This window comes from Asterias rubens, chromosome 8 (genome assembly GCF_902459465.1).
Source record: "Asterias rubens chromosome 8, eAstRub1.3, whole genome shotgun sequence".
Lineage (NCBI taxonomy): Eukaryota > Metazoa > Echinodermata > Asteroidea > Forcipulatida > Asteriidae > Asterias > Asterias rubens.
Genome location: NC_047069.1, coordinates 14,713,438 through 14,732,075, shown reverse-complemented (window position 1 = coordinate 14,732,075; position 18,638 = coordinate 14,713,438). Strand labels below are relative to the sequence as shown.

Here is an 18,638-nt window from a genome sequence, read left to right as displayed (position 1 = left end):
CTGGTTCTCTATGTTAAATTTTATATTGCGTATCAAAATAGGTATAGTGAGTCTGGGTAATTACCATAACTGTAAGCAATTGGAAAATGCACACCCGGTAAATGCACTCTGAAAGTTGCGCTATTTTTCACATGTTTCCTCAAAATATAAATAGATACAAATAAAATGTCATCGAAGAAGAAGTCCACGAGATCGGAGTGGATCGCCTGCCAAATATGCGACATCCTTGTCGGCAGCAGGGACTGGACAAATCACAAGACGCAATGTGCGAAAATTCACCGGACATGCCGGACACCGGGACAGAGTCCAATGCCGTCGTCCAGCGCCGATTCTCACGGTGGAAACTGCGACGAGACCGGGGCTGGCTTCGGGTCCGCGGGGGACGTACCAGACGAGCTTCCCACCCATGGGTTCATTAGAAATGGTGTTCTGTTCGGAGAAGTGTGCTCGCAAGTTGAAAAAGGTGTGCCAGTTAAGTTTTCTTTTGGGAAAAAATGTCAATTAATTAACTACGCGTACAGGTGTACTTCTAGTATTACATTAGTCTTGTTGTTATTTAATTAATGCAATATTTTAGTTGTTGCTAATATTATTGGCATCCAAAACATTAATGTTGAGATTGAGAACTTCTTGAGGAATTTGAGAAGCAATTTATGATTATTCTAAATCTTGTTATGGTCAAATAAGTTTTTAGTAAGTTTTAGTCATTAATTAAAGTTGACATGAATTGATTGTTCAAATAATTATTAATATTAACTCAATAAATACATCGTTTATCAGTGCTTAAAAATGTTTGCCTTATCTACTTTGTTAATTATGAGGTAATTATTATTAACGTTTTTTTTTATTCTGACTGGGTTTTTTTCCATTGTACTCTACTCTAGTCAAATTTTAAAAAGGAGTGAGGCACCTAGACACAGCGCTCCAGTTACTTGGTCTATAAAGCACCCTGGTTATAAATAAAAGGATCAATCAAATTATATGGTGTTGCAGTGTTGGTTTTTGAATGTTTTGATTACAAATATTTTTACAAAATTTCTGTATCCTGCCACCATTTATATTTATTTGTTGTGAAATAAATTAGTTTCAATTTTACTCAAAAGAGATATTCCTTTTGGTTAACATTTATAAGTGAAAAAGTGGTGTCAGGATACGGAAATCTTCTCAAAATAAAGTGTTACTGACTTTCATCTAGGGATCATTCCAATGTACTTGGTTTCATATTTTTGATAACATGTTTCGTTTAGAAATATATTTTACTCATTACTGACTCTAATTTAATCTAGGTTTTAAAGACACTGGACACTATTGGTAATTGTCAAAGACCAGTGTTCTCACTTGGTGTACCTAAACATATGCATAAAATAATAAACCTGTGAAAATTTGAGCTCAATTGATCATCAAAGTTGCGAGATAATGAGAGAAAAAACACCCTTGTCAGACGAAGCTGTGTGCTTTCAGATGCTTGATTTCGAGACCTCAAATTCTAAATCTGAGGTCTTGAAATCAAATTCGTGGAAAATTTCTTCGTTCTCAAAAACTACGTCACTTCACAGGGAGCCGTTTCTCACAATGTTTTATACTATCAACCTCTCCCCATTACTCGTTACCAAGTAAGGTTTTATGATATTAATTTTTTTGAGTTATTACCAATAGTGTCCACTGCCTTTAACTCGATATTTATCTGATCTCAACCATCAGGTAATGAGAAGCTCCTGTCGTCCTGTCACTCCTTAATGATTCATCTGAACCCAGACACAATGAGGTTGTGTAACCTTTGCATTGGCCGTCCTGTCCTCCTCACCACCTGCAGGTCAAAGGTCAGGCTGATTGGAACCGCTTGGCCGGTAGCCAACTTTCCCTCTTCCAGTGTCGGGATCAGCAACCACCTGCAAGAAGTGCATAGGATTGTGGGTAATGAGCTGGTGGGTGTTGAAGCCGTTTGTGGAAGGATGTTATCGGCTGCGGAAGTGAAGCTGTATTCTACGTGAGTTGAGCCTGGTTTGAGTTACGAAAGTGGAACAAACTTTCTTGTGTCAAAGTGGGTGTGGGTGGGGGGTCGGAATGTTTTGTATACATGATTTGCTTGCATGTGAAATAGGAACCAGGATTTTCAGTGGAAGGTGCTGATAAGTTTAAAGGCAGAAGCCAGATTTCTGATGAGTGACCCTGATGAACGGCCTTGGCATCGGTGCTTCTTAACAAAGTATTCACGTAAATATTTGATTGGGTATTTAAAGCGTACCTTATAGTAACCTTAGCCCTACTTCTAGAGTGAAATTCCAAGCCAACACATATTTAAAGCCTGGAAGATGGAGCTTTTAAGTTTATTCCTCCTTGTTCTCCATGGTTGTGGGTTCGAATCCTACCAAGCTAACCATTATTTCACAATGACTAGACTAACTGAATCATGATTTATTGACTTGTGCAATTTAAAATCATAAACATTATACCAATGTTTGTATGAGGGAAGTTGGCTGTGGTCAGCTTGGTGTTCATATATCTCCTTGTGGGAGTTTGCCAAGTTCCCTTGATGGGAAGACCATCTCAATCAAAGATTGAAGGAAAAAAAATTGAAAACTTATAAATGTTTCTTTGTTTACGGAGTTTCGGCTAAGAGAACATTTCTTAGTGTTGATCAAAAGTTTAACATTCAATTATATGTTTCTCTTTTATTTGCCTGTCATTTGTAGGAATGATAGAAAGTTTCTTCAAAGTGCAGAGTTTAAACAATACTTTCTAAGAGCAGTTGAAGGGAGGTGCGTACTTGCCGCCTCTTTGTTGAGCGTCAACTTCTACGGCAAGCCAGTCGTGACACAAATCCTTCAAATAACCCTGACCGACGGAACAGTCATTGATATTGACCAACCACCGTACAGGACACAGCCTCGACTAAGTGAGCAATCAGTGCTGAGGACTGCAGATCCGGAGTCGAACTCAAGCGTCATTTTACCTCAAAATGTCGGGTGTAGTTTTCTGGATGATGGTTTGAGTCCAAGTCCGAATCGTAGAACCAATTCTCAACGCTCACCGTCTGAAAATATGAAATGTGGATATAAAACCCCCAATCGTTTAAGCACTTCAAATATTGTCAATTTGTCATACTCTCCGGTGATATCAACCTCTACTCCAAAGAAAACCAACTCCTCGAACTCCGGGAAAGACTCTGTCCAAGGCTTGTCAAAATCCTTTCAAGAATTACATCTTGAAAAATCTTCCAACTCGTCACTGAAATCCTTCAACTCTCCATTGAAACGATCCGGCACAAGACATCCAGACCTTGTCTTTAGTAACATAAGTATGAAGACGTCATTAGTTTTTGCTAGCAAACTTGATGATGCTGCGGATGCGAAGGATGAGGAGGCTCAACAAGACTTAGTGACCTATGATAAGATCGGAGGTTTGTCAAGGCAGCTGAAGACCATTCGGGAGACGTTAGAGCTTCCACTGAGGAACCCGGAGTTCTTCAAATCATTAGGTTAGTTGCTCTTCAATAATTGGTTTAAAAATACCACAAAAGCAACCCTGTTTGTAAGTTTGACATTAGTTCACTGAAAAAGAAGAAACGCAAAAAAAAAAACATTTTGTAGTGGAGATGAAAGTCTGTTCGAAAGATTTGCAGTTTGTTTAACTCTTGTATTCTTTTCTTCATTCTTGTAGGTGTTCCCCCACCCAGGGGAGTTCTAATGTATGGTCCCCCTGGGGTAGGGAAGACCATGACTGCAAGGGCAGTGGCTAATGAAGTAGGAGCACACGTCACCATCATTAACGGACCAGAAGTCATGAGCAAGTAAGGCATCATTCTGTGCTCTCAACGAAAACAATGATGGTTTCGATTTGTAAAAACACCACTTAAAGGGTGTATGTAACTTTTGTAGGACAAAAAACACAATGTCCACAGATTTACACTAAACTTACACAGTTTGAAGTTAATGATAGTAGAAAGCTTCCTTGTTATACTACATGCTGAGGTGCTGTAGTTTTTGGGAAATGAGTAAAACAATGTCATGAAAATTATTTTAATCATTCACAAACGTATTTTCATGACATTGTTTTACTCATTTCTCAAAAACTACAGCACCTCAGTATGTAAGATTTGAAGGGAAGCTTTCAACTATCATTATCTTCAAACCCTGTAAGTTTAGTGTAAATCTATGGACATTTTGAAAAAGTACCCAAATCCTTTAAGTAATGTGTGCATTTGTTTTTATAAGACATAGCTTAATAATAATAATAATAATCAGGACAATTTATACTGCGCATGTATCCACCTAACAAGGTGCTCAAAGCGCATGAAAAGAAGAAAACAGAAACAAGGGAAGAGGGAACATCGGGAAAACAAAAGAAATAAACTACTGAAAAGCTGTTTGAAACAAATGAAATTTCAACTAAGTTTCCTGATTTTCTGCCAGTTTTCACTGATCCTGCAGAAAGTTCATTGAAACGCTTTACAGGAGATCAGGTATACCACCAAATCAGAGTCCAACCGTTTGTATGTTGAGTTGCCACATTGTATTTAGCTTTTGTAAGAGTATTAAACGAACCTAGAAATCATACAAGATTCACTTAAAGATGCTGATAATGGACATCACTGTTGGCTCAGCAACAACCCTGCTTGTTTAAACAGCGGTTTAAGACCTCGTTGCCAATCTTTTATTTCTAACTTATGTGTACATTCACACCTGCCTTCCGGAAATCATCAACTGTTGGAAGTATTGCAGCACCGGTAAAGCAGAGGATATGCTCTCGCTTTAAAGGGAGTCTGCAGTGAATTCAAATAAAACATTTAATTTTGCTGTCATTTATTTCTGATATATGTATTGAAAATCAATAAAATGTGTTTTGTTTATTCCCGACATATCTGACTTGCGTAATTAGCGAATAAGTCATCCCCCCCCCTTTTGTGGATTGTTACCGCCCCCCCACCATCGACGTCATGTCGGGAATTCAAACATACCGTCGGCAAAAAGAGTCTGGTCCCTAACTACACGCGCCTAGGTACCAGGCCACACAGTGCACACTTCTCTATATGCACACAGCCAGGGGGCCCGGCGGCTCGGGTTCCCGACATGACGTCACGTTTATGCAAATGAAGGCTCCCTTTTAGAGGCGGGGTGGGTTCCCCTAATCTCTTGAAAACCATTTTTAAAATACTTGCGCATTTAATAAAAAATATATAAAAAGATTTCAGGTTTAAAAAATCATGTTTAATCATTTAAATGAATAAAAAAAACACTGCAGCCACCCTTTAATTTATTAATTTTACCTCATAGAAAAAAAATTAATCATTTAAATGAATAAAAAAAACACTGCAGCCACCCTTTAATTTATTAATTTTACCTCATAGAAAAAACATTACCGTAACATAATAACATTACCGTTATACTCTTTGTGTGATTTCTTGGTTAGTTTTATACTCTTACAAAAGCCCTTTGGTAAAAACAGTGGATTGACAATTTTATCTTCTCTCCAGATACTATGGGGAGTCTGAAGCCAGACTTCGGAACATCTTCCAAGAGGCAGCGAAAAACGCCCCCAGTCTAATCTTCATTGACGAGCTGGATGCTTTGTGTCCCCACCGGGAGAAAGTCCAGAGCGACTTGGAAAAAAGGATCGTTGCTACTCTCCTGACTCTAATGGATGGTGTCGATTCGGTGAGGCTCCAACTTGAAAGTATAATCACTGCTTTTAAGTCTGTGTTTATAAGCTAAACATTTTGTTTTAGTGTTTCTATCAATGGTTGCCTTTGAATTAAACTTATATAGTAATAAATGGTTAATTCAATATTGGGTTGAACAAGGACAAATTTACTAGGACAGGTTTTGAACCTGCAACCTCCGGATTACCATGCCGGCACTTTACTAATTGAGCTTTCTACCCCATGTTGGCAGGCTCAGTATTTTGTCAATATCGTTGTTTGGTGGTGCCCTAAACTGCCGTACACCTAGGGATTGCACTTAAGTATAAGCTACAACCTGGGAAGCGTCTGTTTAGGGATCACCTTGAGGGGGATGTGGAAAATATATTTGTGATTAAAGATTAAGAAGGGCGTCCAAATGCAAACGGTGGACCAGAGGGCACCCAGATATCGTCACAACCTTTAAAGTTGCACAACCTGTGGTCAGACCACTCTTGCCAAATGGCCGCAGTGCATTTTGCTCTTCGAGCCAGGCTCCCAGTGCATGAAACCCATGTCTACATCCTTACAGACTGCGGAGGGGGCAACCCTGTTGCAGTCCCAGGAAAAGGTGGCAACGTGACCCTGGTTTCAGTTAAGTGTAGCCCTCAACATGAAGTGACCGCCCGTGGCCTTGTGATGTTGAACGATATCAGATGAAGAAAAAAAGTGATCGATGATGATGATAATGACTGTGTGATACTCTAATACCCATAGATGTTAACGAGGGGTCACCTGATGGTGCTTGGAGCAACCAATCGACCCGATGCTATCGACCCTGCTTTGAGACGACCCGGACGGTTTGACAGAGAGATTGAAATCGGAGTTCCAAATGCTGTGGAGAGGGCTGATGTAAGTTCTAACCTTAGACTTTAGAGAGTATACAAATACTGACTGCTTCAGCAGTGAAGTTTTTCAAACTAATGCTCTGATGAATCGACCATCAGAACTGGAAATTTCTATGCTCTTGATCGCTCGGATTCAACACGCTTTGCAAAAAGTCTTCAAGTACCGATACTTCGTAGTACAAAGTGCCTTTAACCTGGCATGTAATTTTTTTAGCTTTTTAGCAAATTACCAAATCGTTGGATTTTAACTGTTCTATTGAAATTTAAAAAACACAATTTTTATGCGGTAGTTAGTACTCAAACCCTGTGATATATTTCAATAACTTTATTTTACAAATGTATGTTCTTGTATACACTTTAGAATTACTCAACTTTATTTTACAAATGTATGTTCTTGTATACACTTTAGAATTACTCAACTGAAACATTATTACATCATGCATATTAGGCCATCCAACAAGTTCATGCTTGTCTAACGAAAGTATAGGATACAACAAAAATACTAAATGTTGCTGTGCCTGGCACTTTCCTCTGGTTTTGACAAACAAAAGTTGCATGCCTGTGTTTTTTTTTTTTTTTTACTCCAGATTTTAACAAAATGTCTTCAGCGTATTCCACATACCCTGACAGAGAGGGATATAGTCACAGTGGCAGACACAGCGCATGGCTATGTAGGGGCAGACTTAGCTGCAGTTTGCAAAGAAGGTAATGAACTGTTCATTGCAGCAGTGCAAGGAGGTGTATGGGCTTTAATTTTACACTGGACTGCAGTCCTGAGGCCAGTGGTTTTATTTTTTATTTGTTGTATTATTTTATGAGAAATCGCCACTTTAAGTTGAGGGCCACACTTAACTGATGTTGGCTGTTGATCCAAATCAACTGCTACCAGGGGGCACGTTGCCTTCTACTCCTTGTGCTGAAACAGGGTTACCCTCTTCAAAGTCCATAAGGATGTTGGCATGGGTATCATCCACTAGAAGCCTGGCTGGTAGAGCAGAATTCAAAAGCACTATCTTACCAACGTTTCATGAAGCAGTTATGGCAACACCACAGCTTGGGTCTGGTGACCTAAACCGCTCGACCATGACATGACAGTCAATTTGTTGGGACAGTAAACTAATGACTGGACAAGTCCGGCAGTCCTTTTTTTTTTTTTAATTGAATAACAAAGTAACTTACTGTGTAATATCTTGAACAGAAACAAATTATGTTCAATGTTGAGTCTGAATTATATCGTTTAATTCTACTGAGTAATTGAAGTTAACTAAACACCCCCCAAAAAACAAATGACAAAAATTTTCTCTCACGTGTCTTTAGTGCAATGGCAGACTTGGAGTGCTAGGTGGCAGCAGACTTACCAGGAAATTTGTCATTGTTTTGAGTATGTGCTCATTACTGAAAACAATGTACTGGTAAGTTTGCTGCCACCTACAATGTAGCATCTCAAAAGTCCCCTGTTGTTGTTCAACTGACATACTTTTGGGGAACTGTAGATTTTTAAGTATTTTACCTTAACATGTGAGGGAAACAAAATCACATTCTTTAAACTTGCACAGTCATCGATGGCCATTTCTCTATTTCATTTCAGCTGCAATCCGTTGTTTTGAGAGACAGAAGGGAAGTCTTATTGATGCAGAGTTGAAGGATGATATCTCGGTGTCTCCTCAAGACGTTGTGCTAGCTCTGAAGGGAGTCAAACCCAGCGCCATGAGGGAAGTGGAGATCAGAGTACCTAAGGTTAATATCATCGTAATTTGTAAAAAAAATCTTGTTGTTTTGCATTTCTGCAGGACTGGAGACAGGTGTTTTTGTTTTTGTTTTTTTTTCCTCTCAAATTAGTCAATGCAGTACACAATCAGCTGCATTGCAGGTGTCCCAGGGAAATCTGTCCACCACAGATTTTGTCCCTCATATGGGAATTTAAAGGAACACGCTGTCTTGGATAGGTCGAGTTGGTTTATAAAAAGTGTTTGTAACCGTTTGTTATGAAATGCATATGGCCAGAAAGATGTTTTAAAAGTAGAACACATTGATCCACACAAATATGCCTCAAAATTGCAGGGTTTTTCTGATAAGACGTGGTCCAACACGGCATGCCATTTTGTTGAGTCGAAAGGCCGACCATGTTAGATTGCAGAGTAAAGGAAAACTGTGCAATTTTGAGGCATATTTGTGCGGGTCATTGAATTCTATTTTTAAAACATCTTTCTAATCATATGCATTTCATAACAAACTGTTACAAAAAATGTTTTTATTTGACCGAATTGCCCTATCCAAGGCAACGTGTCCCTTTAACATGGGTTGAAGCAGGAAAGAGGGCGCTATCGGAAGAAGTTTGTGCACAGTTTGTCGTAGGGGGGACAGAATCTCCTGGCACACCTGCACTCACTATGCATCCAGCACCTCATGAAGAAAACAGACTGGCGCAACATAACTTAAAGAAAAGGATAGTACAGTGCAGACCAAGCGCAGCTTGCGCGAGCATCAAACCAGATGTTTGTCTTGGTTTCAAGTTTGTATAATCGGTTAGGTTCTCTTTTTGTTTATCACCGCAGCTACTGGTGGGCGATACACCAACTCGTTAACTCTCCAGTGTAGAACCAGTGAAAAAGCTGGTGGGCCACTGAAAAAAAACGGACCGACCAGTGTAAAAAGATGTCTCACTTGAATTAAGGGCGAAACCTTTCTTTTTCTTGAATTATTGGTCTACCACTTTCCATTTTCATATATCCCAAACGCACTGCCTTGATTACACTAAACTTACCTGATCAATCTTTATTGTTCTCCAGGTGTACTGGTCAGACATCGGTGGTCAAGCCAGCATCAAGCAGAAGCTCAAACAGGCCGTAGAGTGGCCGATCAAACACCCAGAAGCCTTCCAGAGGATGGGTATCACTCCTCCAAGAGGTATCTTGATGTATGGACCACCAGGGTGCTCTAAGACTCTCATAGCCAAAGCACTGGCTACAGAGAGTGGACTTAACTTCATTGCGGTCAAGGTGAGAACAAAGATATTAATTTCCATCCTGCGATTCCGTGTTCCCATATAATAATATGGCTAAGTATGGGTTTAGCCTAAGAGGAAGACACTACTAGGGTCGAGCGTATGGCAAGTCGCTATTTTTTGCATTTATACCATAGGTCATTTTTGTTGGTAAGCAGTTAGCAGCTAAGTCTATTTTCTCATAACTATAATATAATGGGGTTTTTGTTTACCTCTACACTGATGTGTATTAAAGGCACTGTACACCTTTGGTAATTGTCAAAGACCAAAGTTCTCACTTGGTGTATCCTATCATAAGCATAAAATAACAAGCCTGTGAAAATTTGGGCTCAATTGGTCTTCGAAGTTTCGAGAAAAAACACCAGTGTTGGACGAATTTGTGTGCTTTCAGATTGGAATAAAAGACTTATAGCTAGATATCTATTATTATTTTAGTGAGAAATTATCTCTTTCTCAAAAACTACGTTACTTCAGAGGGAGTCGTTTCTCACAATGTTTTATACCATCAACAGCTCTCCAATGCTCGTTACCAAGTCAGTTTTTAAGTTAATATTTTTTTTGAGTAATTACCAAACGTGTACCTTCCCTTTAAAGCCATTGGACCCTTTAGTATCCAAGGCCCACACTTTGTGTATCACAACTTATATATAAAATAACAAACCTGTGAAAATTTAGGCTCAATCGGTCATCGGAGTCGGGAGAAAATGACGGGAAAACCCACCCTTGTATCCGCACGTTTCGCCGTGTCATGACATGTGTCTAAAATAGATCTGTAATTCTCGATATCGAGAATTGATATTGTTTTACTGTTTTCTCAAAAAGTAAAGCATTTCATGAAATAATATTTCAAGAGAAGTCTTTCACCACTACCTTCTGTCAACCCTGAAAGTTATTTGTAAATCTGTGAACTTTTTTGTTTGTTTTCTGTACTGAAATAGCCTTGCTCAAGGCAGTCGAAATATTCACTCAACTCCGAAAAAAGACCGCCGCTGTATAAAAACCCACCCGTGTTCACTGTGCATAACATCGCACGACACGACGCCCCCGTACACTATCCGCATGCGTCGGCCGTCAGGCTGACAGCCTTGTGGGGTCTGTGTTGAAGCCACTGACCTCATTACTATAATAAGCGAAGAGTTCCCACGGTCAGCTCAATGCCCGCGAAAGACGAGACATGTCTACATCACACACCACTAGCACGGACGCTCAGCGAGCATGATAGACGTGCGTGATTGGACGTCAAAATGAATAATTCATTTGCCTCACATCCTGTGTTGTCTGATAGGTCTGACGAAAGATATACATATTCATGGGCTGCATACTAGCATATCCGAGAGCCCCCCCAATTTTTTCCACTTGTGGAAATTTTTCAATACAACACATTAAACCCGGAAGTTACAGACCCGACAAGGCTTTCGGCCTGACGGCCTCCGCATGCGGTTAGTGGTACGAGTGCGGATGACTTGTGTGCACAGTAGTCGTACGATGTGACAGTGTGTATACATGCGGTGTGATTGCACGCACCACGCACAGGGTATACGGGCGGTTTACAGCGGCGTCTTTTCGGAGCGAATAATGCGACTGCCTTGAGCAAGGCTAGTACTGAAAGGGTCCAATGGCTTTAAGCACTGTATACTTGTTATTTTCCAGAGTACTGTGGAAAACAGAAAACAAATCCACAGACAAATCACGTGGTTGGGATTCGGGCCCCAAAACTTGCATTGCTAGAGCAGATGTCGGACCACTGGAAGCAGTTTTAACCCTTAGTAGCTGGATTTTTACATAGCACACATAACATATCCAAGTAGGTAGTCCTGGTTTCAAAGACCCTCATGTGGTTTTTCCTCCACACGATACACCCAACGCTAGCGCGATTCTACAATGTGTGGTTTCTCTAATTGGAATTGATTCATATTTGACCTACTGTGACCTCATACTTGATCTCTTTAACCTCCTCTTCTAATCAGGGTCCTGAGCTCTTCAATAAATGGGTTGGTGAATCGGAGAGAGCTGTCCGTGAAGTATTCCGTAAGGCTAGATTGGCCTCTCCGGCAATCATCTTCTTTGATGAAATGGACGCCCTGGCTGTGGAAAGGGGAAGGTAGGTGTCGTCTTTTGACCAATCCATTTTTTTTAAATTGCATTATTTGAAATTGTTATGTTTGCCTAAAGAACCTATAATTTGACATGGGGTCATTCAGAACAATTGTTTGTTAAAAATGTTGACTCCTTTTGAAATGGGGGTGGGTTCAATGAAATAACATTTAATTTAAACTTAATTTTGAATTAAAAAAAAAGATGGGGGTGGGGAGTAAAAAAATACCTGATCTGTCTGTGCTGTTTGTCTGTGCTGTTTGTCTGTGCTGTTTGTCTGTGCTGTTCTGTCTCGATAGTCCTTGTGCAAAATTTTGTGTGCTTCGCAATTTATGTCTTTGTTACTGTGAATTATTATCAGTAGTAATCACCATTTTTGTTGTGTTCTTATCAGTTCATCTGGAGGGAATAGCGTTGCTGACAGGGTGCTGGGTCAGCTTCTGACTGAGATTGATGGCGTTGAGAAACTACAAGACGTGACCATAGTAGCTGCAACCAACAGACCTGATATGATTGACAAGGTAGGGTACCAGACTTACTTGTAAGATTCACATTGACTTTGACATGATCCCTTGGTCATGTCACGTTATGTCATGGTCATTTGCAGGACCCAATGTCATGGTCATGTCATGGCGTGTCATGGTCATTTCTTATTCTGGAATTCTGCACTTACAGCCCATTAATTTATATGCCTAGCAGGTTGCCATAAACACAGATTTCTGCCATAAGCAGAGCTATCAAATTAGACCCTGGTAGCTAAAGTCATCAGGGTGTTAGTTCCTATCCTTGTCTTGACACTTGTGTCTTTCAGTAAAGACACTTTCTAAAATTGTAATTGACATTAGCCTTAGCTCATGACATGAGATGTCAGGGTCATTTTCAGGGCCCAATTTCATGGTTCTGCTTACTGCCGAGTTCTGCGCTTACAGCTCATATAGTTATGTGCATTAATAGGTGCCATAAGCACAGAGTTTGTGGTAGGCACAACCATGACATTTGACCATTGTTGCTTAGTCATCAGGGTGTAGGTTTGAATCCCGGTCATGACACTTGTGTCCTTCAGCAAGACACTTGAATCCTATTCACCCAGGTGTTAACTGGTACCTGTGAGGGCAGAGATTGACCCTGTGATTGTGTAAGCTTGGTGCACTACAATCTTGGCAGCACAGGTGTCGATTAAGATTAATCTTAATCTTATCTCGAGATAGGACGAGTAGCTCGTCCTAACTTGGGATTAATCTTAAGGTTTACATGCTACAGTGCAGGGCATAGGGACTCGTCCTAAGATTAATCCTAAGTTAGGAAGAGTTTTGTGAAATCGGCGGCAGGCTGAGAGTACTATTCAGTGAGTTGAGGTGGTAAAAGATGGTATGTAGAATGAAATAAAATAACCCAGTGACCTATTTGTTAAATGCATTATGACCATAAAAATATACCAATGTCAACTTCCTTTATTTTTTATTTTTTATAGTATATTGAAGATTGCCTCCAAGGTCAAATGTTGTTTTGTGATCCATTTGTTTTTCCAATGAGCGTCCTTGTGAAAGTGGGGAAAACATTGCGAGTCTCTAACCTCACATTAAAATGCTAGTGTTTGATACCCTTTCTGTGCAATATTTGTTGAAACCCCAAAATGTTTGACACAGTTACATTTCAAATAGTCTGTTCATTTTTGTACAGGGATTTTGAATTTAAATTCCTGTATTGTCATAACAGTGAATAAAAACAGCATTGAACTTACCCCTTTGGTTGCCTGTCACATGGGTTTGTATGCCCTGTACCTCTCTTATATGTGAACATGATCTAACTTTGCAGCGCTGCTTCCCACAAAATTCTACGCTTTTTTGGTAAGAAGCAATGCTGTGATTTATTATTTGGCTCAGATGTTCAATTTTCACACAAGAAATGTCTGCTCAAAAGGCCTCTCTTGCTTTCATTTTCACTCAAAGCCATAAGGAACTTGTTAAAATTCTTAGCACAACTATTAAAACCAAATTGAGCCCCCCCAAAAAGTTGTATTTCTGTTATCGCTAAGAAACGCCACCAAATCAACACAGCACTTTTGTATTTCCCCCATCACTCTGACCCAAACTTAAAACTGGACCCTGTAAAAAAAAATCCCCCTCTTTTGTTTTCCTAATTCACTTCCACCAAAAACAAACAAAGTAAGGATGTACCCCCTCATAACAACCTTGGGTGTCACATGGGGTCACGAGTGCCTAGAGGCAGTCTTATATCCTCCCCAAGAGGTCTTGAGTCTTTGGGTGGTCCTCTCTAGAGTCGCACCAACACAGAGGGACACTTCCTACCCTCCTGTCAAACACAGTCTTCCCTTGGTGTATAGTCTTGTTCTCAAGAGCTTTGCATCCGTCTTTGTGTAAGTGTGATACATTCCGGCAACAGAGGGCGCTGTAGTACAAAGGAGTTCATTGACTTTTAATATCAGAGTTTAAGCACAAAAAGTGCAGCATCTCTGTAGTCCTTTCACATTGTACTTCTTATCCTCTTGGAATGCAGCCCTGGGGAGGCCCCAGAAGTTAATTACCCCATGGCTACTCATATTCATGCATGACATCATAATTCTTACCCAAAATGAGGCTATATAGGCGCACGTCCAACACCACTTGCCTCGTTTTGGGTTAGAATTGTGACGTATTCATGCATAAATATTAAGAGGGGCGTATTCCACAGAATTCCGGTTGCAAGTATACCCCAGAGTTTTACTGCTAACCCCTACTCCAGAGCAGGGGTAAAGGGGTAAAAGGATCCAAGTGTGAAAAGGGTCAGCATTTATTCCCATGGGGTTGCCCCCAGGTAATGGAGTAGTGTGAAAAGCGCTTCTTCAGCTTTTGATTAGTGATTAACAGTCTACATCATTATCATCAGATAGATAACGTCTGGAGCCAAGACTAGTCCAACTGTGACCTTATTCTTAAAAAACTATAAAGGATTTTCCAGCCTCCATGTTATGACTACTTCATATAGTTCAGTTCATCTCCAATTTTTTGTTGTTCGATTAACTTTTGTTCCTGTCGTATGTAAAATGGACCTCTACCTTGATTATTTGGGGGGAAAATACATAATAGCCGGATGAAAGGAAGTAGCACAGATCTACTGGCAATTAAAGATTTCCCCTCCTAAAAAAATACCTCCTCTTGTAAAAGAAATTGTTTTTCCGGTGAAGGATGGAATTTATAAACAGAAAAATATGGAGTATTCTTTAGGGATTGTTCTGTTTATCCATCTCAACTTCTCTAAGCTGACTTTGTGGGTGGAGGGGAAAATGTCGCCGTGGTAGCGAGGGTGTCTCTGTCAGTGAGTGACTCCCAGAGGGGTAAAACCTGCAGCGTGGGAGGGAGACTAGGGTGCTGTATTGAGCTTTCTGTTTATTTTGAGTACCCTTTTCCCCCAAAATGCGGAAAATAAGTTTGATTTTTTTTCTTCTACATGTATTTAAAAAAAATTGTTTAATAGTGATATGTTCACTTCTATTTTCTATTACCATTTCCCCCATACGCTGCACATAAATTTGATTTGTTTTTCTTTTCTTTAAACAATTTTTTTTTAACAGTGATATGTTAATTCTATTTGGAAATTTGTTGTGTTATTCTTTTAGATAAAATTTGTAGTTCTTAGTTGATCCATTGACATTTTATAAAGCTGTTACATTAAAATTCTTCTTAGCAAATTTCTTTGCTAACTATAACTAAAGTGGGGCACCAGTAACAATAACGTAAACTTTATGGAATTTTGGATGGTAACCTGTTTCTGCTAAGCATGATTTTTGGTGTGCTAAGCACTTGGTGAGCTTTAGAACTGGATGAACTTTGGCCATGATTGTAATAGGATTGGTAACCATGGGATTTCAACAAATCCTGAAGTTCATTCAAATTTGCTAAGCACACAAAATTCTTGCTTAGTAGAATCAGCCAACCAACATTTCATGTATTGTAAGTTACTGGTAAAATACATTTAATTTTTTAATATCTTTCAATTGTGTTGAGTGTTCAGCCATACTTGACACCATTAGACAAAATTATGAGATATTTTCTTAGTACTTGTTCAAATAAAAACATCTTACATATAGGTGACATTGTAAACTGATTTGGGGTTGAAAAAAAAAAAGACTAAAGTCGGATTTGAACCAACATAGGGCTAGAAAGCTCAACCGGCATGTTCAAATCCTGCTCTCGTAAATTGTTTCTTTGTTCAACCCATAGAGCTATATATTAGAGCTCTATGGTTCAACCCCAAATCATAACTTCATAATCAGTTAGCTTCACATTTTAATTAATCAATTGTTTTTGTTGTTGTTATAATTACAAATCCTATGCTTTGTCTTAACAGGCGTTACTCCGACCGGGACGTCTAGATCGCATTCTCTACATTTCTCTGCCCGACGCTCAGACTAGAGAGGAGATTTTCCGAATCCAGTTCCGAGGAATGCCCATCGCTCCCGATGTGGATGTGAACCTCCTGGTTGAGAGAACGGAGAGTTATTCTGGGGCTGAGGTGAGATTCCTTTTTTTGTTTCTTAGCAGTTTTGTAAACTTCTTGGGTTTTATTTCTTCTTGTAGGGCAAAGAGATTCCTTAAAGACAGTGGACACTATTGGTAACTGTCAAAGACTAGCCTTCACAGTTGGTGTATCTCGACATATTCATAAAATAACAAACCTGTGAAAATTTGAGCTCAATCGGTCATCAAAGTTGCGAGATAATAATGAAAGAAAAATAACCCTTGTCACACGAAGTTGTGTGCGTTTAGATGGTTGATTTCGAGACCTCAAGTTCTAAATCTGAGGTCTCAAAATCAAATTCGTGGAAAATTACTTCTTCCTCGAAAACTATGGCACTTTAGAGGGAGCCGTTTCTCACAATGTTTACCCCATTACTCGTCACCAAGAAAAGTTTTATGCCAATAACTATTTTGAGTAATTACGAATAGTGTCCACTGCCTTTAAATACAATAAGGTATATTTTTCTTGATTTATTAGTTTATTTGGTACTTTCCAGGGCTTGAATTTGGTAGGAAAATCCACAATACTGCAGGGCTTTTAGCTAAACTCTTGTTCTGGACTAGAAATATTTTTAAGAGACCATAATCAAACTGAGAGAAAGTTTGGAGAGAAGAAATTGTCGTTTCATAAATCTTTAAACTTTTTGTGGTTTGAACGTCTGACGTGTCCTTCCATTACTCAGCGAAATCCAAACGAAGGCTCTTGTCTGAAATCAGACAGTGTCATTCCTCATCACATGTGAAGCTCTAACGACTAACAGCATCTTCCTCTTGTCAAGACGTAAACAATGGGCTCGCTAATCAGGACCGGAAATTCCTCTTTAAGATGCACGCTTTCCTTCCCCCCTTGTGGTTTTCCTTCCAGGTGGTGGCGGTTTGCCGCGAGGCCGGCCTCTCGGCCATGCAGGAGGATATCGACGCAGACTGCATTCACCCCCGCCATTTCCTGCTGGCTCTTGAGACTGTTCAGCCGCGTACTTCGCCTCGGCTCACACAGTTCTACGAGGAGTATGAACATAAGAGTGGACTTCACAGTATATGAAGAGAAAACAAGTCAGTCGTATTTTGCTTATCGAGAGCAAATCATTAATTCAATAGCTTTAAACTTTTGTGGATTTGCTTCATAATATTCATACGTTTAGCCACGTACTCTTCATCAGCTTTGACAAATGTAGGAGGAGTATGCACGTAAGAGTGGACAAGAGAAAACGGAATCAACCATTTGTTTTCTCATCAAGAGCAAATAGTTCATTCAATAGTTTGCAACTTTTGTGTCACTTCTTCATACTAAGCAAAGACAAAACAAACAGAGATGAAATAGTTCTGACTTTAATCTGAATTCAGACTTTTGAAAATCTACCTGTTAAACCAATAAAAGCTGTATCTTTCTCACAATGTTTTGCTCAAATAGAGCAAATAATTCATTCAATATTTTGCAACTTTTGTGGAACTGCTTCTTAATATTCATACTTACAAAAATCATGGTTCTTTAATTGGAAATGTTCACTTGGATCAGGGATGGAGAAATTTTAGACTTTTATCTGAATTTTAAAGTGTCCCTGGTAAACAAAAATACTGTATGTTCTCTAGATTAAAAAAAGGCATACTGTTTGATCTACTTCTTTAACACTTGTGATGTTGTTCTCAGAAGCTCCTGGTAATCTTTAACTCCAGGGGTTTGAAAAGGTTGAAAGTACATCATTTCAATGTATAAGGGGAACAATTTTCCAACTATTTCCAGAAGTTCGGATGTGTACAGAAATTCTTCATTAGTTTCTTAACAAAATACTTTGTTCGTACACTGAAAAATAAATCAAAATAACAACCCAATTTAATTTGTTACACATTCTTTCTCAATTATTTCAGAAGTACTTATTATAGTTTGTTTTAAATTCAACATTACTAACAAAAAGTATTAAAATTCACATTTTAAATAGTGGTTTTAAAATGTATACAGCCTTAGGCCCTTTCCTTGCAACCTTTTTTCAATTGAATGCAATAAAGCTTTGATGATGCAAATATACCACTTACAGACATGGTATTATTCCTACAATAAAGGCAGTGGACACTATTGGTAATTGCTCAAAATAATTATTATAATAAAACCTTACTTGGTAACAAGTAATGGGGAGAGGTTGATGGTGTAAAACATTGTGAGAAACGGCTCCCTCTGAAGTAACGTAGTTTTCGAGAAAGGAGTAATATTCTACGAATTTGATTTTGAGACCTCAGAATTAGATGAGGTCTCGAAATCAACTTGCATCTGAAAGCACACAACTTCGTGTGACAAGGTTTTTTTTTTCTTCAATATTATCTCGCAACTTCGACGACCATTGAGCTCAAATTTTCACAGGTTTGTTATTTTATGAATATGTTGAGATACACTAAGTGAGAAGACTGGTCTTTGACAATTACCAATAGTGTCTACTGTCTTTAATATGATTTATGATTATTTGCCCTTGCAAAATCAGAAAATATATTGTGATTTAATAGCCCGA

The 18,638-nt window shown here is 39.1% G+C and overlaps 1 protein-coding gene across 1 annotated transcript; it reads left to right on the top strand.

Annotated features, from left to right (window-relative positions):
- Positions 1–86: 86 nt before the first annotated feature.
- On the top strand, positions 87–18,150 carry LOC117293813 (ATPase family protein 2 homolog). Its single transcript, XM_033776264.1, has 13 exons — positions 87–463; positions 1,702–1,987; positions 2,694–3,478; positions 3,661–3,790; positions 5,474–5,654; positions 6,395–6,529; positions 7,113–7,230; positions 8,114–8,262; positions 9,315–9,524; positions 11,497–11,630; positions 12,018–12,144; positions 15,971–16,135; positions 17,006–18,150. Exons 1-13 carry the CDS (start codon positions 166–168, stop codon positions 17,180–17,182), a joined length of 2,895 nt encoding a protein of 964 aa, XP_033632155.1. The 5' UTR covers positions 87–165; the 3' UTR covers positions 17,183–18,150.
- Positions 18,151–18,638: the final 488 nt, after the last annotated feature.